The sequence below is a fragment of the Lynx canadensis genome, chromosome A1 (assembly GCF_007474595.2).
Source record: "Lynx canadensis isolate LIC74 chromosome A1, mLynCan4.pri.v2, whole genome shotgun sequence".
NCBI classification, from domain to species: Eukaryota; Metazoa; Chordata; class Mammalia; order Carnivora; family Felidae; genus Lynx; species Lynx canadensis.
The window spans coordinates 226,457,405-226,481,109 of record NC_044303.2 but is presented as its reverse complement, the minus strand read 5'-3'; the positions used below and the strand labels follow the sequence as shown (position 1 = coordinate 226,481,109).

At 47.3% G+C, this 23,705-nt stretch overlaps 1 protein-coding gene across 1 annotated transcript in view; it reads right to left on the bottom strand.

Moving 5' to 3' along the window:
• The window catches only part of MYO10 (myosin X), a 207,524-nt gene that overhangs the window by 175,463 nt on the left and 8,356 nt on the right, over nucleotides 1–23,705 (bottom strand). Inside the window, exon 2 of the mRNA XM_030332238.1 lies at nucleotides 3,475–3,573. Coding sequence (XP_030188098.1) covers nucleotides 3,475–3,573 — 99 coding nt within the window. The remainder of the gene's footprint in view (nucleotides 1–3,474; nucleotides 3,574–23,705) is intronic.

Genomic DNA, 23,705 nt, shown 5'->3' with positions numbered 1-23,705 from the left:
ATCCTAGGAAGGGAGGGCACAGAGCAAAGGGAAGGGAAGAGCTTTGGAAGCCAAAGGAAAGTTCTCCAGTTTTTTGTTTTTTGTTTTTTTTTTAACGTTCATTTATTTTTGAGAGAGACACAGAGTGTGAGCGGAGGAGGGGCAGAGAGAGAGGGAGACACAGAATCCGAAGCAGGCTCCAGGCTCTGAGCTGTCAGCACAGAGCCCGACGCGGGGCTCGAACCGGGGAGATCATGACCCACGTCAGATGCTTAACTGACTGAGCCACACAGGCACCCCTCTCCACCTTTACCTACAGCCCTCCGTCAGACCCCACCCCAGACCTGTCAATCCGAATGTGCATCTGAAGAAGACCGCCAAGGTGATTCCCGTGAAGTATGAGAGGGCGAACTAGTAGTTTCCTAGGCTGTTGGGAGAGTTCACGTTTTAGTAACAAAAATGTCACTAGAATTGTTTTTAAAAATGCAGAAAAAACTGGGGCACCTGGGCGGCTCAGTCGGTTAAGCCTCCGACTTCAGCTCAGGTCATGATCTCACCATTCGGTTGGTGAGTCTGAGCCCCGCATTTGGCTCTCTGCTGTCCGTGTAGAGCCTGCTTTGGATCCTGTCTCTCTTCTCTCTTCTCTCTCTTCTCTCTCTCTCTCTCTCTCAGCCAATATCTTCCAAAGTTACCATAGTCAGGCTTGACCAGGATAAGGCCACGCTCTGTGTCTTTGACCCTGATTCCTTCCAGAATCTGTCCCTGCCCAGTTAAGGAGTAGCTTTTCCTGTCCTGGGGACCAGAACCAGTTCATGAACTTGCCCTAATCCCTGGTGAACACACCCATATGTCCCACAGCAAACTTGGGATGTGGGGAGAGGAAGAAGTCGGTCAGGAAAGAAAGATACTAGAGTCCTCCGCCACTCTCAATTCTTGATCCTGGTCTGAACCCAGTTCTTTCCATCTCGTGTCACTCTTCTTGTATCTTAAACCCTGTAATTCCTACACAAATCTCCAAGCTAATTATACTTGGGAATGACAGAGTGGACAATCCAAGACCAAGTATTTGATGCCCGATGGAAGGAAGATTAGAAGTCAAAGTTGAGAGCTGCTTTCATGTTTAAGTGCATGTTATTCTGGTTTAGTTCTTTCTAAGCCCACAATCCCTAAATACTGTCAACAGTGACCAGAACTACTGGCCTGACCAGCCCATGCCACCTCTGCTCACGGAGCGCTATGCAACACTGCTGAAGTCTACGCTTAAAAATAGTTACATTGAACGTTACGCGTTTTTGCTGCAATTTTGTTAAAAAGAGGTGGGGGAAGAGTTAAAAAGAAAACACGAATCGGGGCGCCTGGGTGGCTCAGTCGGTTAAGTGTCCACCTTTGGCACAGGTCATGATCTCACAGTTCGAGAGCTGGAGCCCCACATCTGGCTCTGTGCCATCAGCCGGAAGCCTGGAGCCTGCTTTGGAGTCTGTGTCTTCCCCTCCCCCGCTCGCACTCTGTCGATCGGTCTCTCTCAAAAATAAAATAAACGTAAAAAAAAGAAAAAAAAAGAATTCTCTTTGGGATCAAAAAATAAGTCCATAAAAAAAGAAAATTCTACTAAAAATCTATTTCACGACACTTGCACGAACCGAGTTACATCAAGTCAGGTGCACTGTTTAAACGCTGTTCTCCTTTTCCACTTCATCTTAAGAAGTAGGCACAGAAGCTACAAGGAAGGGAATTCTCATCTGGAGGAAGTAGGAAGGGAAGAGGGACAGGATAATGGCAAGACAGGCAGAGGCAGACCAGCTCTGCGTGGGATTGGAAACACTAAAGCAGTGCCTGACCCAAAGCTGGGCAAAAGTCACTTAGCCTGTCCTTAGTTTACAGATCATACTGTACAACCCGGGAATGTGATGAGAAAGCAACCAGCCCGGGGAGCAGCACGGCATCCACGCTGGCCGTGACCGTCAGACACGGGATCCGTTGGCCGTCTCTGTCCGTTCCCCGCAATCCACACCTACGAAACACAGCTAGGTCTTTACCACCGAACGCTGAGCAACTATTCAAGAGTCTCCGATGAGAAAGAAACTGAGGAACCGCAAAACAGCCCAGGAACATCGCTGTTTATCAAACCAAGAAATGAGAAACGTACCAAGTGGACGATCTCTGAGAAGTTTCGATACGCGAGCAGCCCCCTGGCCTTAATCAACTCAACACTGACACTGAAGCTTCTGTTCTCAACAAACTTGCAAACCAGATTCAGAACCCGTGAGCTTTAAATACTGGGCATTATGACCCCCTTCTCTCTTCAGGTCTTAAATCTTTTTTTTTTTTTTTTTTTTTTTTTTTTTGAGTCCTTTGGTTGTACTGATATACTTTAGAATATAGTAGTAAAACAAGTAGGTTGTTTTTGGACAAAGACCGTATTCAAGACCTGACAGAGGCAGATAAAACAGGAGTGCATGTCCATTGTGACTTAAGTAACCATATGCTTTTCCAACTTTTTCTTTTGAAGTTTACCACTGGGTAAAACCTAGTTTTATCCAAGTCATCAACTTGGGATACAGACACTATGACACCTCTCCTACTTTACAATTAAACTAACAGCGATTTTTACTGTCACTTACCAAATAACTGCTTGCTATTTTACAATCGTTTGAATAGTTGCCCTCTGCCCTGATTTTTAGGATATTCAGTGTAGCCTTCTTAAGACTACATCAACCTCTATTCCTTTTTTTTTTTTTTTTAAAGTCCAAGGTAATGAATATATAGTGTAATAATGGTTTCAGGAGTAAAATTTAGTGATTCGTCGCTTACACATCACACCCAATGCTCATCCCAAACAAGTGCCCCCCCCTTAATGACCATCACCCATCTAGCCCATCCCCCCAGCCAACACCCCTCCAGCAGAGGTCTTAAAGGGATCCCTCTGTAGCATTCAAATTAGTTTCCTTTATAAAATAGAGACACCAGCCTCCTTTCGCAACTGCCCAAATGTAATATTCGGTTTCTGAATTCACCTGTTTGTTTTCAGTGACACTAGAGCGCCTTCATGTTACACTAAAGAACCGGGAACGAGAAGCAGCCCACATTCTCACTGGCAGACGGGTTATTTCCAACCCTCTCAGGAATCTCAGAATTTTAAGGGAAAGTGGAAATGAAACCAAGATGCACGTATCAATAATTGGGCAACTTTTCTCAAGTGCTTGCACCCCTGTCCTTCTGGATCCTTTGGCGGGATTCCCGGGGGAGAGAATCAGCCAAGTCTAGCGCTTTTCTGCCCTGCACTGGCTAGAACACCGTGTGTGTTCCATTTGGAGAATTGGATTGCATCTCACACGCGACGGTGTATGTTACACATTCTTTCCGGTATTTGGTGTTCCCACTTAGAAACAACTCTTTAAGGTATGGAGGGTGGGGGCAGCGAACACGCATGCTCTAGTGGAAGACAACCCCTGGAGGCGGAGCACGGGCACCCTGAAGGCTGCAGGTCAAGCTCACCTGACCATAGTCTGTCCGGAAGACGACGACGCCCTCTGCGCAGGAATTGACAGTACTCGGAAAATGCTGGCCATTTTCTCTCAGCCAGACCCGTGTCCCCTGTAAACAAAACACACAGGATTGAACTAGGAGTTTGGACTGTGTTTCGTGGCAAATCACCACTCTCGAAATTACTGACTACAACATTCCTTTGCGGGGAAAAAAAAAAAAAAGTTTTAAGAAGGAAATGTTTTTCTCAGACAAGAATGGCTCCCCAGGAAGCATCGTCCCCAGCCTTCACTAGACCCCAAGCGTGACCCGGTGTCCCACCAGAGAATGCGGAGGAGGGAAGGAGAAAACGGTACGCCCCGTGCTGCCGAGACACAAGCGCTTTATGTGGACGATCTCGGTTTCCCTCACGAATGCCCCCCGAGGCAGCCACTGTTGGCAAAGTCAAGTCGGAGAAGTGAAGGCCTGAAGGCATAGTAGCAACTAGCCCAGCATCACAAGATAGAGAGCACTTGACCCGGGCAGTCAGGTTCCAGAAACAAGTTTAACCAGGTCGTGACAATGCTGCACCTCGTGATGAAGACTCTTTGGGACCTGCTGGCTCCCATCTTCCCAGGGCCACGCCCCACACACGTGCCCACATGGAGGGCATCAGAACACCCCACTGACTTCCGGCTGCTACCAGATCTAAGTGTCAGATGAACTCTCCAAGGGAGGGACTAAAGTTTTAGTAAAGATCAGAACCCAATCCACAGGTGACAAGTTTGCTAGGAACTCCAGCGTTCAAGACAGCAACTTCCAGATCCCAGTGTTAACCCCGGGGTGCTTTTTTTTTTTGGTGTTGATTTTATTTCCATCTTTTGTTTCCCCACTGGACAAATGAAACAAGCATAGTATTTACCTTTCCAATGATGAATTTCCTCTTCCTTTGATTTCACAACATGAGAACCACTTGTTTCTAAGAACCAGTGATAAAAGTCTAAGGAATCACTGGGGGGGTTACCGGTCAATTTGTAAAGAATTATCGCTATGCTGTACGCCCACGTGATGGAATGAAACACTGACCTTTAATACCGCATGAAGTTATTTCAACTGAGTTCAGTGTCCTCAATCCCAACAAAATTGACAGTAAACGAGCACACCCTTAGGACACAATGTGTTAACGTGGAAATGCTATACCTAAGTTATCACTCGAAACGGCACATACAAGGGCACCCGGGTGGCTCAGTCGATTAAGCATCTGACTTTGGTTCAGGTCATGATCTCACACTTCAGGAGTCTGAGCCCCACCTCGGGCTCTTTCCTGTCAGCTTGGAGCCCACTTCGGATCCTTTGCCCCTACCCCCCTTCGGCCCCTACCCAACTGGTGCACACAAGCTCATGCTCCCTCACTCTCTCTCTCTCTCTCAAAAATGCATAAACGTTAAAAAAAACTTCATGTGATAAAAAAAAAATGGTATTTACATCGAACAGCTTTTTCTAGAACTTTTAACCTCATTTTACTGGTCTACTTAATTTGTTTTGATTTCAAATGTTAAGTGAAATATTTAAAATATGTTACTTATAATTTATTCAGCTTGCAGTTTAAGGAACTACAACTGGCTTCTTGATAGAGCTGGTAGGGGATAAATAATCTAGAATTAAATTCATCATGGGGCGCCTGGGTGGCTCAGTCGGTTAAGCGGCCAACTCTGGCTCAGGTTATGATCTCGAGGTTTGTGAGTTCAAGCCCCACGTCGGGCTCTGTGCTGACCGCTCAGGGCCTGGAGCCCACTTCGGATTCTGTGTCTCCCTCTTTCTCTGCCCCTCCCCCGCTCATGCTCTCTCTCTCAAAAATGAATAAATGTTAAAGTAAATAAATTAAAAAAAAGAACACACAAAACATCAAGTGGGAGAAGTTCCCATCTCCACATCCGTCAGTCACATACCTCTGATTGGCGGTTTGGGCTGAGACACAGTGAACGCCAAGAATGACACTTACAACTGCCTGTCCCTCCCGATTTATTAGCAGGCAGCTGCTTCAAAAAGGAATATTTACTCCTGGAATCCTCTAAGACTGCCCTGTCAAATATCACTCCATACCGAAACCACACCATCTGTAATGACCTAGAAAAAGATTTCCAAGTGCCTGAACTATTGTTTTCATTTTTTTATTTTTGTTAAGATTTATTTATCTAAGTAATCTCTACACCTAACATGGGGCTTGAACTCACGACTCAGAGATCAAGAGTTGCACTCTCTACTGACTGAGCCGACCAGATGCCCCATTTTATATATATATATATACATTAGAGAGAAAGAGCATGCGTGTGCAAGTTGGGGAGAGGAGCAGAGAGAGAATCAAGTAAGCATCACACCACCAAAGGACCTGATCCCAGGACCCCGAGATCACTACCTGAGCCAAAACCAAGAGCCGGACATGCAACCAGCTGGGCCACCCAAGTGTCCCCCCCCCCTTTTTTTTAAGTAGGCTTCACGCCCAGCATGGGGCTTGAACTCACAACCCTGAGATGAAGACCTGAGCTGAGATCATGAGTCAGACGGTTAACTGACTGAGCACCCAAGGCGCCCCATCTTTATCCCATTTAATTTACACATCAGAGACTGCAACATTTTAAAGCTCTGAGATACCTACACACACACACACACACACACACACACACACACGCATTCAAATGGAAACTTTCAAAGTTCTATAAAGTGAGAACTTTTACTCATTAGGTACAATCATGAAATCATAAACCACAGTCGTTCCTCCACCCTCCAAGTCCTAAGTCCAAAAGCATTGCTTGCTAGAACCGTCACCTGCACTATTTTTTTTTTTTCTTACATCAAAATGGATTTCATGTGCTGCCCGATTATTAAAATTGTCTGTCAGGGGTGCCTGGCTCAGTTGTTCAAGCATCCGACTTCGGCTCAGGTCATGATCTCACAGTTAGTGAGTTCGAGCCCCGTGTCAGGCTCTGTGCTGACAGCTCAGAGCCTGGAGCCTGCTTCCGATTGTGTGTGTGTGTGTGTGTGTGTGTGTGTGTGTGTGTCTCTCTCTCTCTCTCTCTCTCTGTTCCTCCCCTTCTCACCCTCTGTCCCTCTCAAAAATAAAGATTAAAAACAATTATTTTTAAAAATTATCTGTCTGGTACGAATCCGATATTTCGTCACGCGACATTGCCGAACTCATATAAATTGTCACAAGGATGAACACAAACCTCCCGACTTCCAGAGGCTATACGGCCACGCAGACTCTTTCACCGGCTGCGGTGGTCCCTCCTACCTTCTCAGGTGAAGGTACCATAAAGCCCTCTGTTGACACAGTCCTACGTGATCAAACACACAGTTCACCTTCCTTAGTCCAAAGGTCTTTTTCAACAGGTGTGAAGAGCTGCTCATAAGCAAGTTCTAGGAGATCCGCCCAGACTGCCAATCGGAAGCTCACGGCCAGTTCTACTAGACCTACAGACAGCAGCTGTCTGCCACAGGTAGGAAGGGAAACGCATGTAAAACGTTCCCTTTGTTCCTTGGAAAAGCTTACACCGGCAATGTTCATGAAATCAGACCTGCAAAGCAAAACCAAAGTAGGTATTTTTCCATAGATTGTTCTTGGTGGTTTCTCTGAGCCCCCGAAGGTTCTGCTTCCATTCTATTCGAATAGAACACATATGCCCAGGTCCCGTAAAGAGGCCACCCACAGGCATTTAAAAATGAAGTCACAAGCAGACATTTACCAGACCATCCAAGTTGGAGTGGGGAAGAAAAGTTTGCCCACCATATGCAAGTCATTAGATTCTGTCATTGTTAAATAAGGCTGATAATGTACAATATGGCAACCTAGCATATGGAGAAAGCTCACAATTGGAGTTTAAAACTGTCTTTACAAGTTTGATCATAACATACACATTTTATTAAAACTTGGACAAGTTTCCATCCTGATCTCTGAGACGGATATGTGTCAAGTTTAATAGCTAAAAATTTTCCTGCGCATAATCAATCACCGGTAACATTTTGACCATACAAAGCACTTGCTCAAAAGTTCCCATCTCCTTTGATCTAGAGCAATCCTGTAAGATAAGGAGGCAAGTAATACCATCCCTTCTTCAAAAGTGAGGTTCCTAGGGGTTCCATTTTCCATCACCAACAAACGATTTCCTGGATAGGATTAAAAAAAATACTATCGGTGTTAGTGAGGATGTGGAGACACTAGGGAGGATGTAAAATGGTACCCCCATTTAGAAAACGGTTTGGAAGTTTCTTAAAAAGCTAAACACGATCTTGGGGCACACCTGGGAGGCTCAGTCAGTTAAGCGTCTGACATTGGGTCAGGTCACGATCTCGCAGTTTCTGAGCGTGAGACCCGCATCAGGCTCTGTGCTGACGGTGTGGAGCCTGCTTCAGATTCTCATCTGCCTTTCTCTCTCTCTCTCTCTCTCTCTCTCTCTCTCTCTCTCTCTGTCTCAAAAATAAATAGAACTTAAAAAAAAAAAAAACTAACCACAATCTTATCCCAGGTTTCAACAATTCACCCTAGAGATCTACCTCCTTGAAAGAAATGTTTCAAAAGTCGTGCATGCAAATATTTGTAGCAGCATTTTTAATGGCCAAATACTAGAAATCATTCAAATGACTACCAACTGGTATGGAGACAAATAAAATGTAATAAATCCATGCAATGGAACTCTTCAGTAATAAAAAAAACAAAACAGCAAGCCACTGACAGAATAATCAATAAGGACGGATCTCAGAAACATTATGCTAAGTGAAAAAAGCCACACACAAAACAGTTCATAGTGTAGGGTTTCATTTATATGGCATTTCTGGAAAAGGCAAATCCATGGACACAGAAAGCAAAGGACAAGCTGCCTGGAGCGAAGTGTGGGAGGGACACTGACCACGAATGTGGAAAAAGGGAGCCTGGGGGTGATGGAACAATCAGAAAGCTGGATCGTGTGGATAACCTTGCAGCTGTATAGATACACCACAGCTCCTTCAAATGTGGACATGTCATTGGTGAATTTTATTGTCTGCAATTAAATCTTGGTGATTTCAAATCATCAGGAAAAGTTAATTTCCAAACCTATATACTTCCCAATTGTACACGCACATTCTTAAGCATTCAATAATGGGAAAAGCCCAATCGCGTCTCTGTAACTGGGCAAAGAGAGACCAAGAAACATACACACACATGCACACACATGCACACACACACACACACACACACACCCATAAAGATTCAGGGTAAGGGCTGAGTGAAAACTCCGAAGATGTGTGTTGAATTCAAGCCCCTGCTCTCTACTAATGTCAACAAGGGGGCTAAGTGGCCACGCTGGAGACTTGCCCAAACGAAAGAGAAGACTGGGGTAGAGTGTATCGTTGTCTCGTGGTGCTCAGGTATTAGCCCCTCACCCTGGAAGATAATTCTTAATCTCCCGCCTATTGCCGACCTGGAGTGCCTCCTCCCTGGGCAAGGAATTTTATCCGGCTTTTCCCCCTGACCGTGGCCATGTGAAGTCGCCTGAAATTGTTACCTCCTGGCCCTTGACGCACACACAGTTTGCTGATCTCTACTTTAAGCTAACGAAGATAAAATCGCCAGCACAGATTTCAACCTACTGTCACCCTTTTCAAAACTACCGCATTTCTCTTTTGGTTTTAAAAATGATTTTCTCTTCTGAACTCTGAAAACACTTAAGTTTAAAAATAAGGTAGGGAAACAACCCTAAAAAGAGATAATGATGATGGGCTTTAAATACCATGCTGTGTGGCATGTTCTAATTACAGATTCACAGAAAAGAGAACATTCTTTACCCAAACACACAAGTCAGCCTTAGACCCAGAACACAGCACCACACCCACTTTTCTCTTGTAAGTGCTTACTTGGACTGTGTCAAGTGCTACACTTCAGGATTCTCTAAGAACCTACACCATAAAATCACAATGTGTTTGGAAATTTGGTATTTTTTTTAAAGACAAAGGGGACAAATAATTTTGTAATGGCTACATTAATATGGCTATTTAAATCTGTAGTAAATGCAGCAGCCAAAGGAAAGTTCTGTTCTTTTGCCTGCAATGATTTTTTTTTTTTTGAATGAGAGGAACACGAGTAGGGGAGGGGCGGGGGGTGCGGGAGAGAGAATCTTAAGCAGGCTCCACACCCAGCACAGTCCCTGACGAGGGGCTTGATCCCACGACCCCGGGATCATGACCTGAGCCAAAAACCAAGAGTCGGATGCTTGACCGACTGAGCCACCTGGGTGCCCCTCTAACCTGGCATCTTCTAAGGTGTCTAATGTCGAAGTCGGGGGCAGGGCAGGGGCCAGGGGACCCTGCTCCTGACGATAGTGAATTCCAGAAACTGGATGTAGATAACATATCATAGTATCAAGGACTTAAATGGCACTTTTTCTCCATTTTTTTAAATGGAGATATATTTGACACGTGACATTAGCGTCAGGTGTATGGGATTCAATATTTGCATATATTACGAAATGATAAACACAGTAAGTCTAGTTAACGTCCATCGGCACACATGGTTGCAATTTTTTTGTGTGATGAGAACTTGGAAAATCTCCTTTCTTAGGAACTTTCAAATATACAATACAGTATTATTAACTATGGTCGCCATGCTGTACGTTACATTCCTAGGACTTAACTCTAACTAGAAGTTTGTACCTTTTGACCTCCTTTACCTACTTCTCCCATCTCCCCCACTGCCCCCCCCCCAACCACTGAACGGCCCTCTGTATCTATGTTGTTTTTTGGGGGGGTGGGGTAGGGGTTAGATTCCACATATGAATGAAATCCCTCCTGTTTTACAGTCAATGGTTTTTCCACTGGAAGTAGAAACAACTCTTCAACATATTTTTTTTTTAATCCTTCTATTCCAATCCACCTTAAAAGACACATGGCTTTTATGACAGACCAAATGCTAATGCGAGCTCCTCAACTCGGCACTTGCGACATTTTGGTCGAGGTAATTACTTCTAGGGGGTGAGGGGACTGTCTTAGCTGGAAACCACCGAGCCAGAGTCATACAAAGTTCTGGAGCCACAGCCAAATTAGAGTTTTTAAAAACCACTCATCGTCCGTGACCTAATTGAAAGCAGACTCCATTGTCTACATTCTAAGAATTTCCACCACCTCCCAGAGTAGGATCAGCCCCAGATGCAGCAGACCTGGGACAGATCTAATTTCTGGTGACATTAGAGCAGGTGCGTACAGAAGGGAGGGGGCGGTGAGAGCCTGCCAAGTGCCGGACAGACATAAGGAAAGAGGTCCAGGAGGCAGACGGCTTGATGATGGGGTTAGAGGGATGCTCTCCTTTTCCTCCCTCCGTCCAGTCTGTTTTGTTTTTCACGTGAATTACAGCTGACTTTTGACGCTTGTACACAGATGCTTGAACTGTACAGACAAAAACCTGTCCTCTGTGCTCACAAACCCCAACACAAAACTTGCCAGAAAGCTTGGAGACGGTGCAGACAGGAATGAAGAGAGGAGCAAAAGCCCGTGTACAAAACGAGTGTGGGAACCGCGGCACGGACACAGCAGAGGGGGCAGAGCCCGCAGATTAGAAACACACGGGGAAGGTGAAGTCTACACCGCCTCCCCTCCAGAGGTGGCCCAGGAGGGGGCCTGGAAATGCGGTGGAGAGGCCGGGGAGACCACGGTGTCCTAGCATCCCCGCAGCGGCGGGCGGTCTCCCCACGCCCTGGCCACACAGCACGCACAGTGTGGGGCCCACGGGGCTGAGTGATCTCGGGCTCATTGCCTCCCCTCGTGACTGCAGGGGCTCGGACCTGAGGCTGGCAATCATTTCTGAACAACCGTACCAGATTCCGAAGAGGCTCGCCACAACCAGGCTCTAAGCGGAACCCGGATGGCATTAGGCTCATGTCCCAAAGGACACAGAATTCAACCAGGGGCCGAGGCCAGTGCTCCACCCTGCACGGGCTGCTGAGGAGGGCCAGGGAATCAAGGGGGTGCTCAAGAGAGAAACGGTGAGCATACAGCCCGTGATGATGGAAACGTGTGGCTTGAGGACCCCAAGTCTGTCCCGCTTTACCGCTGGCTGTGGAATGGCGACGCCTTTCGTTTTCCATACGGGCAACCCCGACAACCATCATATGCCCACCAGAGCTGATGGGCCACTGGATTCCAGAGGAAAACGTGTTGCTGACGTTCTGCTTCAGACTCAGAGACACAATCCACCCCCGTCCCCCCGAACCCTAAGATTTTGCCACAAGGGTTAAGTAACTCCACAGACAGGCCGACCCAACTCCTTGAGGATATTGCTGAAGTACTGTATATTTTTATAAGAAATGTATGCCAGCTATGTGTATGTGCATTATATTTGTAACTTTCAGCTACATCATCCACGTCCTTATTAACATCATTTCCTGGCCTCACCTATGGGCCTAAGACCCGTAGGTAGACATGTAGTGTCTCAAACAACTCAAGCACATCTTTAACAGTATGGCTGCAAAGAGAGGAACGTGTGCATTCATGATGCAAAGTTCACAGACAATCCGTCCCATGTCTTTAGACAGGATCCCATGCCCCCACCTGCCAAGAATCATGAGGCACTCCCATTTTTTCCTGTTGTCCTGCCCAGAGGGTCAAACTCTGTTACCACCGTCGGCTACCTGGAAGGCAGCTTCCTTGCAGAGAATCACATGAAAAGTACACAAACGACAGGAGGTAAAAAGCAAGGAAAAGAAGAAAACCGTCCAGGAAAAAACTAACCTTTGCTCACTCTTCCCCAGATACAGGTACAAAGGCTCACTGGTGTCCCCCACTCTCGATTCAAAGTCAAAACCGAACAAATGGTGCTGAAGAGCAAGATGCCTCAATTATGAACATGTGATGCTATCAAGAGTTTATTCCACGGTTACAGGGTTCCGACCTTGCCAACCGATTCAGCCCTGATTTTATATTCTATTTTTTTCTACCTTCTTTACAATTCCTTAAGATGGCTTTTTTTTTTACATTTAATTTTTTTTAATGTTTTTATTAACTTTTGAGACAGAGCATGAGCAGGGGAGGGGCAGAGACAGAGGGAGACACAGAATCCAAAGCAGGCTCCAGGCTCCGAGCTGTCAGCACAGAGCCCGACACGGGGCTCGAATTCACGGACTGTGAGATCATGACCTGAGCTGAAGTCAGACGCCCAATCGACTGAGCCACGCAGGCGCCCAGATTTAATTTGATTAAAAAAAAAATTTAATATTTTTGAGAGAGAGAGAGAGAGAGAGACAGAGTGTGAGTGGAGGAGGGGCAGAGAGAGAGAGGGAGACACAGAATCCCAAGCAGGCTCCAGAATCCGAGCTGTCAGCACAGAGCCTGACGCGGGGCTCGAACTCACGAACATTGAGATCATGAACTGAGCCGAAGTCGGACGCTTACCCAACTGAGCCACCCAGGTGCCCCAAGATTTTATTTTTTAAGCAATCTCTCATACGCAACACGTGGACAGAATTCATGACCCTGAGGATTAAGAGTTGCACGCTCTAGTGACCGAGCCAGCCAGGTACCCCCTTAAAATGGCTTTTCGGTTGCTCTTTTAAACTACAGTGACTCGAAATTATCTCAGAAACCATTTAAATCTGAGGGTAATGAGACATCTCCAAGTTGCTGAGCTAATCTCAAACACTGAGAATCCAAGGAACAAAAATCAAACTATTCCATCCATTAGTTAATCGTTTATCACACAGCCAACACACGTTTAAAAGAAAACAAACCAACGCTAAGCAGTTAATACACCTGAAATTTATTCATCTATCTATAAGTCACTTAATCCATAAGGCCATCCATCCATCCACCCACCCACAAGTCCATTCACCCTATAAACATCTTTTGAGGCTCCTATTATGTACCAGGCACTATGAAAGGTTCAGCAGAAACAAAATCGCTGCTGCCCCCGAGAGCTTACAACGTATCCAAGAGAAAGTTTTCCTTTTCTAATACCTTCCCCATCGACTCTCTTCCAAAGGAAATAATAATTACAAGGAGACCAAGACAAGAGAGACAAAGGAGCCAATGGAAGAAAGGACGCGTAGATTTTATAAAATGCAGAAAACTGTTCTGGTGCTAAGAACTCTCAAACACTAATGAGAAATCCTCCCTAAGGGACTTAAAACTGAATTCCATTCTTCCTTCCAGTGGAAACAGGAGGAGATACAGAACAGAAGGGGTAATAAGAGACCATCACAAGACGCTTGTACTCTTCATGGAATAGAATACCAGACATCCTTTACCACTTATTCCCTAGAGTTTATGGCCCTTTCCTAATCTTGACCAGAATAATTAAAAAAAAAAAACAAAAACAAAAACCTACAGATAAAAACTGATAGGATCATCTCAATGAAATCCTGTCCTGGCTGCTATCTATTTTTAGGGGGAAGAAAACCCCTCCAACTTACTTGGAACAGGACTTTGTCAGCATTTCCTAAAAACAAATAAACCAAGAACACAGTAGGAAATAAATAAACTTAAAACAGCTATCTCTCACTTCTGTGGCACACACAGTGATTCCTTTGCAGAATTTTATTAAATTTCAAAAAAGTTATTTTTCATACAATCATACTTCCTGAATTAAGAGGTGCTTAAAAAAAGAATCTAATCGGGGCGCCTGGGTGGCTCGGTCGGTTAAGCATCCGACTTCAGCTCAGGTCATGATCTTGCGGTTCATGGGTTCGAACCCCGCATCGGGCTCTGCGCTGACAGTTCAGAGCCTGGAGCCTGCTTCGGATTCTGTGTCTCCCTCTCTTTCTGCCCCTCCCCCACTTATGCTCGCGCTGGTTTACAAGCATCCACGCTCTCGCTCTCTCTCAAAAATAAACATTAAATTTTTTTTTAATTTTTTTTAATGTTTATTTATTTTTGAGACAGAGAGAGACAGAGCATGAATGGGAGAGGGTCAGGGAAAGGGAGACACAGAATCCAAAGCAGGCTCCAGGCTCTGTACTGTCAGCACAGAGCCCGACACGGGGCTCGAACTCACGGACTGTGAAATCCTGACCTGAGCCGAAGTCGGATGCTTAACCGACTGAGCCCCCCAGGCGCCCCCCCCCCAAAATTTTTTTTAAATAATCTCAATCAATCAAAAAGGCAGATTATATATTGGCAAGAATTCAGAGAAACTAGAACCCACATACACTGTTGGTCAAAAGGCATAATGGCACAATTGCTCTGGAAAACAGACTAGCAGTTCCTCCAGAGGGTAAACATAATGCTTCCGTATGACCCAAGAATCCCACTCTGAGGCATATAACCAAGCGAAATGAAAATATACGTGCACACATCAAAACCTGTATACGAGTGTCCGCAGCGGCCTTATTCACGATAGCCCCAAAGTGGAAATAACCCTCACAGCCCATCAACTGATGAATAGATTTTTCGATGTGTGCCCCATCCATTCAATGGAAGATCGTTCAGTGATGCAAAGGATCACATTACAACGTGGATGAGGCCCGAAAACATCGTGGCAAGGGGAAGAAGCCACAAGGGACCACACGTTGCCTGATTCCATTTCCGTGAAATGTCCCGAAGATAAATCCATGGACGTCGAAAGCAGGCGGCTGGCTGCCTAAGGCTGGGTGAAGGTAGCGACTCGGACTGGGGAGGGATAGCTAATACATGTGGGGGTTTGGGGGTTTGTTTTATTTTTGTGGGTGGTGAAAACCTTCTGGAATCAGCAGTGACGGTTGTGCAAGTATTCGTGTATGCTAGTATTAATATATACTAACGTACTTGTACGAGTAATTAGTGAATATGCTAAAAACCACTGAATTGTGTACTTCAGAAGGTGGATTTTAGGAAACGGGAATTACGTTGCAAATCAAAGAGGAGAGGAAGAAAGGCCAACCAGAAATCCAGGCGGAATCACTTCTGACTTCATTCCCTCCCTGGATCCAACTACCCCACGGCCATCTACACCCCCGGCCTCCCTCACCCCATACTTAGGTCAAGAAAGCCTTTTCGGTTTACAACTGCTTTTCATTGAGTAGCTTTCACAGAGAGGTATCAGCTGCCATCTTTGTAAATGCATGAATGTCATGACTTTCGGGAGACATCCAGAAGACAATTCACTCAACAAGAAACTTACGCAGATGACCACAACCGGTTTTTATATGCTTTCCCCAGAACATCAAAACCATAGTTATTTCAGTGCTTTGACTGTTTGATGTAGGACAGGATTGAGGTCATGAGTATGAACGGGAGGCAGGCATGGGTTGGTTTTTACTTGCTGTTGAATCTCCGGCACCTCGAACAGGGCTGGACATCCTCAGGGAGGAGGAAGAATTAATTAATTCACTCTCAATCGAAAACCTTACCCGAGGGCTCTGCTCAGTGCCCAGCAAATGCACGCGCCATCTGCTAGAACAGTGCTGTTCACAGGGATGATGGACCGCAGAGGGTTTCAGTACAAAGTCTGAGAAACCCCACTGCACGCTCCCTAGAAGGTGTGGACTCAGACGTGAGTTAGCTGAGAGACCATCCAGCCTGTCTGTTACACAGGGCATGAGAGGACACGAGATGGCGTTGACATGGCTACGGAAACGCTCCAAAGCCATGGGGCTCTTTGACCCATCGTGGCAGCACCTACATCTGGGGCCTTGCAGGCACCTTCGGGTCACATCTAGGATGGCTTTCAGCCATCATATTGCTTTAACAACTGGCTTTGGAAAGCCTTGCTAGAGAATCTAAGAACGTGCAGGCCTAGTTTAACCATGTAAACCAACCTTTTCTCCAAAATTACAACTTTGGATGCTTTCCAGTTGCAAAAGACTTAAAAGTAACTTATCAAGGGGTGCCTGGGTGACTCAGCTGGTTAAGCGTCCAGCTTCGGTCTAGGTCATGACCTCACCGTTCCTGAATTCAAGCCCCGCATGGGGCTCTGTGCTGACAGCTCAGAGCCTGGAGCCTGCTTCAGATTCTGTGTCTCCCTCTCTCTCTCTGCCCCTCCCTCACGTATGTTCTCTCTCTCTTAAAAATAAACATTAAAATTTTTTTTTTAATTAGAAGAGAATAAAAATAACTTACCAATACAAACTACACCCACCAGGAGAGTGATGGGGGTGGGGGCTGAAGAGGACAGAAACATTTTTAAATCACGTAAGTGCCTGTATTTGTTCTACTTGCTATATACTGAGACTTTCTCTAAATAAAATTATTTCTCTCCTATACCAAAGGCATTTTCATTTCTCTCCATATTCAATATCTTCTTGGGTTCCACAGAGATCTGGGAAACAGAATGACACTTACTAAGAAAGGTAGCATTGGGGCGCCTGGGTGGCGCAGTCGGTTAAGCGTCCGACTTCAGCGAGGTCACGATCTCGCGGTCCGTGAGTTCGAGCCCCGCGTCGGGCTCTGGGCTGATGGCTCAGAGCCTGGAGCCTGTTTCCGATTCTGTGTCTCCCTCTCTCTCTGCCCCTCCCCCGTTCATGCTCTGTCTCTCTCTGTCCCAAAAATAAATAAACGTTGAAAAAAAAAATTTAAAAAAAAAAAAAAAAAGAAAGGTAGCATGGGGCGCCTAGGTGGCTCAGTCGGTTAAGAATCTGACTCTTGATTTCAGCTCAGGTCATGATCTCAGGGTTGTGAGATTGAGCCCTGGTTCAGGCTCTGCTCTGGGCGGGAAGCATGCTTGAGATATTCTCTCTCTCTCTCTCTCTCTCTCTCTCTCTCTCTCTCTCTCTCTAACAACAACAACAACAACAAGGCAGCATGTCTAACAACCCAACGGCAATGCCACTGGTAATTCAGGACAAGTTGAAGGAGATGCTCTTCCAAGGACGTGGGCCTGTGCACCTGACCGTGAGGACCAGTGAGGCATGAGGACACCAGGGCACCTACAGTGTGACAAGCCAGACAAGTTGTGGAATGGAATGGGATGTGTGGTTTTAACTGTTGTTTTAAATCAATTTCTGGGGCGCCTCAGTGACTCAGTTGGTTAAGCGTCCAACTTCAGCTCAGGTCGTGATCCCGTGGTCCGTGGGTTCGGGCCCCGCCTCAGGCTCTGTGCTGACAGCTCAGAGCCTGGAGCCTGCTTCAGATTCTGTGTCTCATTCTCTCTCTGCCCCTCCCCTGCTCGCGTTCTTTCCCCCATTTAATGGCCTTGACAGTTTTGGGGAGTGCATGTCAGGTATTTTGTAGAATATTCCTTGGTTGGGGGTTTTTCTCATGGTTGGGCCGGAGTTCGGTGGTTTCCAACAATGGTTCAATCCAGGGGGGTCCAACTGCTTCAATGGGAATCCCGGCTTTCCTGCATCTTGGCCACGTGGCTTGCAACAAATTAAACCTCTGTGGCTTTCCATTTCCTCCTCGATAGAAGAGGAACCCAGCTGCCAGGTCACTGTGGGGATGAAACCAGCTAACCTGACAATGAAGGTGAGCGCATAACCAGAAATTCCCCATGAAGAGAAGGGGCCACCCTCTGAGTGAGCAACAATGATGGGGGGCCAGAGTCACAGTCCTAAGATTACTTCCAGAAGCTTGCAGTCCAAGGGGGACAAAGTTTAAATAGAAACCTTAAGCTTGATGGCATAAGGACTCATCCGGGGATGTATACACGGAACCTGCACTTGGGGTAGGGGGGTGTTGACAAAGGAAGCAGGCCTCCCGTGGGCGATGAACTGGACGGACTCCCCTAAGGCAGGTGCAAACCAAGGTGAAAGGGCAATTTTCCGCAAATCAGCCAAGCGCCAGTGTAGGCTAAGACAATGCAAAGTGGCTTACCCGCTCTACTTAATCTCCGTCCAGAAACTATTAACAGCCCCACACAACTGAACAAAGAAGGCATTCACCTTTGTCCGGCCCAAGAAAAAATAAAATCTCAGACTCTCCCGAGCAAAGCTCTAGAAACCGCAAAGGACTAAAACTACCTCCCCACTTACCAATAAAATGTAGGCCAAGTAACATTGTTTCACAAATGCAACAGACTTTCTTCCAACTATGTTCTTACAAAAACAAGAAACAAAACAATACAGCAGCCAAGTCATTTTGAGGTATCAACTTTTAATTCCCCCCTCCGTTCAAAAGACTCTCCAAAACTTGGAAATTCTCAAGACGTCCTTGAGCAGAATCAACAGGCCGACAGAAGTGGGGGGCGGGGCATGCCCTGCAGTTAAGACCCCCCACTGGGGTAGATGAGACTAAGCCAGGCCAGGGTGGGCTGAAGTTTGAGGCCGGCCGGACAAATCTGGCCCGATCCCATCGGGGCAGGTAACACAAAGCCCTGGGTCCTGAAGCTAAAGGAACGTTCCTCTCTGTTTCTCCTGGCTTCTCGTCAGCTTTATCCCTGACTCCTGGATGCCAGGCCCTGTCTGGTCCAGAATGAAGGCCCTATGCCCCCCTTTCCACACCCAGGCAGCCACAACCGACCAGAGGGAAGAAGAGGCTCATCCCAGCAAAGGAGAGTTTTCCCAGCAAGACACCAGAAGACACCTCCTAGGGATGGAGTCCAGCAGCCCCCCCAGCCCCGCTCCAGCCTTCTAGAACCACTCCAGCCGCAGTTCAGGCACTCCTCCCCCAACCACCTCACCCAGTAAAAAGCCTGACTCATGGCCGGAAGCAAGGTCATGCACGCAATAAAACCCCTCAATGGTGAACCCCAGGCACAGGGGCTCCTCTTATAAAACAGAGCAGGACGGGAAGGAGGTTTAAGCAGGGCCGGCAGGAGGTCAGCTGAGGCAGGATGCTGCTTCCAAGATCAACTGCGGACCATCCCCTGGCCCCCAGTCCCCCTGGCCTGGCTGCCCTTCTTGGAAGAAAGCCGCCCATCCTCCACTCCACCGGCTCACGAAGGAAGGGAACCACAGGCAGACAGAAAGCCCACGAATCAGGTGCCACAAACACCAGTGGCCAAGCCAACTTCCAGTAAACCCTCTTGAGACAGAAAACCGTGCAGAAGGGAGGCTCTCACCTCTGGCTTCACAGCAGAATCAAACACCCGTGGAGCTTGTAAACCTGGACAGCGCCCAGGGACCAGCTCCAGGTGTGCACAGCTGGCGTCTTCGGAGGCCCCACCATTGGGGCTTCTGGGCCCAGGGGGGGGTGAGGAAGCGCTCCTTTGCCGGGCTAGTCCTCAGCAGGATAGGTGGTCACCCAAAGGAACGAGGGCTCCTTCCCTTCCCTCCCCCCTCCCAAATTCACCACTTCGGTGACTCTCAAACCTGGTCTGGCTCTGAGGGAACACATGGGGCTCTCTTTGGAACCCCACGCAAAGCAAAACATCAGCTTAAGAGCACTGGGTTCAAAACCACCAATCCAAGATAGCTACTCCTAGCAGGGAAACCATTAGGTCTAAGCAAAAGCAGGAAGGAAGAGCGGGAGAGAGAGAGAGAGAGGAAGGAAATAAGGAGGTGAGTTAACATACATACCCTGTCCACACATGGAACGCATCGCTCCTGAATAATTTACTACACGATGCTGGCATGCGCCCCCCGCCCCCCACCCCGCCGCCCCCCGGCCCCGCAGTACTCATTTACTCAATAATTAACGTCCGCTGCGATCCAACTGTTTGTTTTGAAATTAGCTGAAAGTCATTTTTCAAAACATGTCATTTAAGAGCTATTTTAGAAGTCCCCACAAAACTGCACCTATAACACAGCCGGCTGGCTAAACATCACCTAAAAAAAAGTCCTCTATTAGCATTTACTTAGGGACTCCGCGATACCGCCACAAATACTCCATCATCATACCCAAGACATAATGCAAAACGCCTCCCCCAGGAAACCAGCTTCCCTGGACAAATCCCATTAAATCAATGTTTAAGCCCACAGCTCAGCTTTTCAAGTGGCAACGGGTCCCCCCTACAGGCTTCCACAGAATGCCCACGCGCTGCCCTCCCCTGCTAATGACACCAGGCAAACCGGAAGGCATCTTAAATGGTACCATCCAAACTCCCTTGTTCCCCATACAGATGCCACAGAGGTTGGTCCACAGACACTGGAAATCTAGAGAAGCGACCACTTACCTCCAAGGCCCCAAATTACAGGCAATACAGAGTGCCAGCTGTTGCTGGGGCCACCCTGCCATGGGCTACGAGCTCTAGCAATTTGGAAGGGCAAACACAAACGGGTTCAAACCTCTTCCCTCGACAGAAAAAGCTCCCGAGGAGGAGGTTTGTTGAAAAATCCCAGCCGGAGGGGCGCCCGGGTGGCTCAGTCGGTTAAACATCTGACTCTGGATTTCGGCTCAGGTCACGATCTCACAGTTCGTGACGTCGAGCCCCACGTCGGGCTCTGCGCAGACCGCAAGGAGCTCGCCTGGGATTCTCTCTCCCTCTTTCTCTGCCCCTTCCCTGCGCACACGGTCTTTGTCGAAACTAACAAACAGAAAAAAATTAAGAAAAAAAAAAAAAAAACAAATCCCAGCGGATCACAGAAAAGTAGCCCGGACAAAACTGCCTAGGTGGCTGACACAGTAGTCAGAACCATCTCACAGGCATCCCCCCAAATGCTATCCGATATCTCAAGAGGGTCACTAAAACTCTGCAGACCCCACTAATCTCAAGAACTCCTTGAGCTCTCTTTGTGCCAAAGAGATGACCTCCCAGTATGCGTGTCCTGTGGCTGTCATCAATTACAGGGCGGGAGAGAAACAGGCAAGGGACCCCTGGAGCTGCTGAGCAAAGTCACAAAGGAAGCGGCGGGGCCCTCCCTGGGGGAACAGTACCAGCAGTCATCACAAGCAGCTGAAAGGGCTCCAGGGAGAAAACTTTGAGGAGGTCCCCGCCGGCCGGCTGCTCGGCAGGTCTCTAGGAGCCTGTCTTGCGTCCTGGTAAGCGCATCTTCAGACCGATGTCCCCAACACAAAAGATGCAAGCCACGTGTGCGAGTTTACATTTTCTAGCAACCCCGTTGTTTTTTTTTTTTTTTTCATTAAAAACAGACACATGAGAGTGCCTTTTGCAGTGTTATTTAACCCCATAGATACAAATAGTGTCACCTCAACATGTAATCTGTACAAACAATGTATTAAGAAGATAGTTTACATTCTTTTTTCCATACTAATTCTCAAACTCTAGTGGGTATTTTTTTTTTAATGTTTATTTTTTGAGAGAGAGACAGACAGACAGAATCCGAAGCAGGCTTCAGGCTCTGACCTGTCAGCACAGAGCCCAACTTGAGGCTCAGACTCATGAACGGTGAGATCATGACCTGAGCTGAAGTTGGATGCTTAACTGACTGAGCCACCCAGGCGCCCCACAAACTCTAGTGGGTATTTTATCTAAAAATTGTTTTTTAATGTTTATTTGTTTTTGAGAGAGAGAGAGAGAGAGCGAGCGAGCGAGGGGCAGAAAGAGAGGGAGGAAGAGAACCCAAAGCGGACTCCGGGCGAGGCGGGGCCTGAACCCGTGAACCGGGAGATCATGACCTGAGCCAAAGTCGGACGCTCAATGGCCTGAGCCACCCAGGCGCCCGTCTAGCGGGTATTTTACACTCACTGCGCATCTCAGTTCGGAACAGCCACACTCCCACTGGCCTACTGTACCTAGAAGCTAAGGAACTGGACGATGCAGTTCTAGACTCTAGACCTGTCATTTTGTGAGCCAAGATAGCGGCATATGTACAAAGACATGAATGCAAGGTCTTCTGTTTGTTTGCTTCCTCCCGTTTTAGGGAGCATACGGACACACGTTCCCCAGCGACAACCAGCAAGGGTATGTATGAATCATTCGTCATATCGCCTGCCCCCCCCACCCCGAACCTACCTTAGCACAACACTACCTGGAGAGATGGGCGGAACAGTCTTTTTCTCTCTACTTCTGAAATAAGGAGGTAATACGATCGCTCTAAGAAGGTAGTCTGCATGGCCAGTGTATAAGATGATTTAACAGTTCTGGAGAACTGGGTACACAAATTGCCCTGTAACTTTTTTCTTTTTTTTTTTTTTAACCAAAGGGAAGAAGAAAAACATATCTGTTTACCCGAATCCAAAACTCACAGCGATTTCAACAGCAACGCTTTCTAAATTCTTGAACTCTTAAATGCACATGTCAGCTCATTATCGGAGTTACTATGGGGCTTAGAGTTAAAACAAATAAAGCTAGACAATTAATTACGCATCAAGCAGTAGGAAGTATGTGCTTTCACCCAAAACTGCCCTCGCCTCCTTCCACGACCAGATTTTTTAAACAGGAGAGCAAAAAGACGACAGAGTCTTGCCGGTGTAATGAGGGCAGGGTAAGGCAAATGTGTGAATTGGGGTTTCCAGGAGCTATAGGTTAAAAACCGTAAAAACGACCCTGGAGCCTGGCGTGTAGGGATGTGAAGACAGACAGACTGCAGAAAAACTTGTAAATTCGCCCCAACACCCAGCAGGGAGGTGAGCAGCTCCGAGAGGCAAGTTGGCCTTTCCAAACGTGGGGACAAGGCCCAGCAGGCCATCTGTTCTCACCGCCCCCCCCACCCCAGGCCCCCACGCCAGGCCCCACACCCAGCCCTGACACTTTACAATCTATGTGCCACCAGGAAGACAGAGTGACCCTTTTAAACACACATCCCTTCCCTGCTGAAATGCCTTTTTCATTTGGACACAATCCCTCCTGAGGCCTATGGGGACTGTGCACATCCGGGCCCCTGCCTCCCCCTCCGGCCTCCTCTGGACTCTTCTCAGATCCCAACCAGGCTGAGCTCACTCGCGCCCAGCCTGTCCCGAGTGCCTCCTGCCTGCTCCCCGCTCCACCACCAATACCGAGGCACCTTGCGGCCTGCCGTCGACACTGCCCACTCCGGAAGGGCCTGGCCCACCTCTCCAGCCCAGCCACATCTGCTGCCTGTGCTTCTGTCCAGTACGGGCACGGCCCAGAGGGAGATGCTGTGGGTTCGGTTCCAGACCACCACAATAAAGCAAGTCAAGTGAATTTTTTTGGTTTCCCAGTGCATATAAAAGTTTACGCTATAGTGTATGTACTCTATTAAGTGTGGAACACCATTATGTCTAAAACAAAAAAGCAATGTATGTAACTTGACTTAAAAATACTTTATTGCTGGGGCGCCTGGCTGGCTCAGTCCGTAAAGCGTGCGACTCTTGATCTCAGGGTCATGAAAAGCCCCACTCTGGGCATGGAGCCTACTAGACAGAAGCCTACTAGGGAAGGAAGGAAGGAAGGAAGGAAGGAAGGAAGGAAGGAAGGAAGGAAGGAAGGAAGGAAATGACCTGAATGAATGACGGAGGGAGGTATTTATGATATTGGTGTCTTCTTTCGTGCTGCTTTCGTCTTTTCTTTCCCTCCCTCCCACTCACCCTCC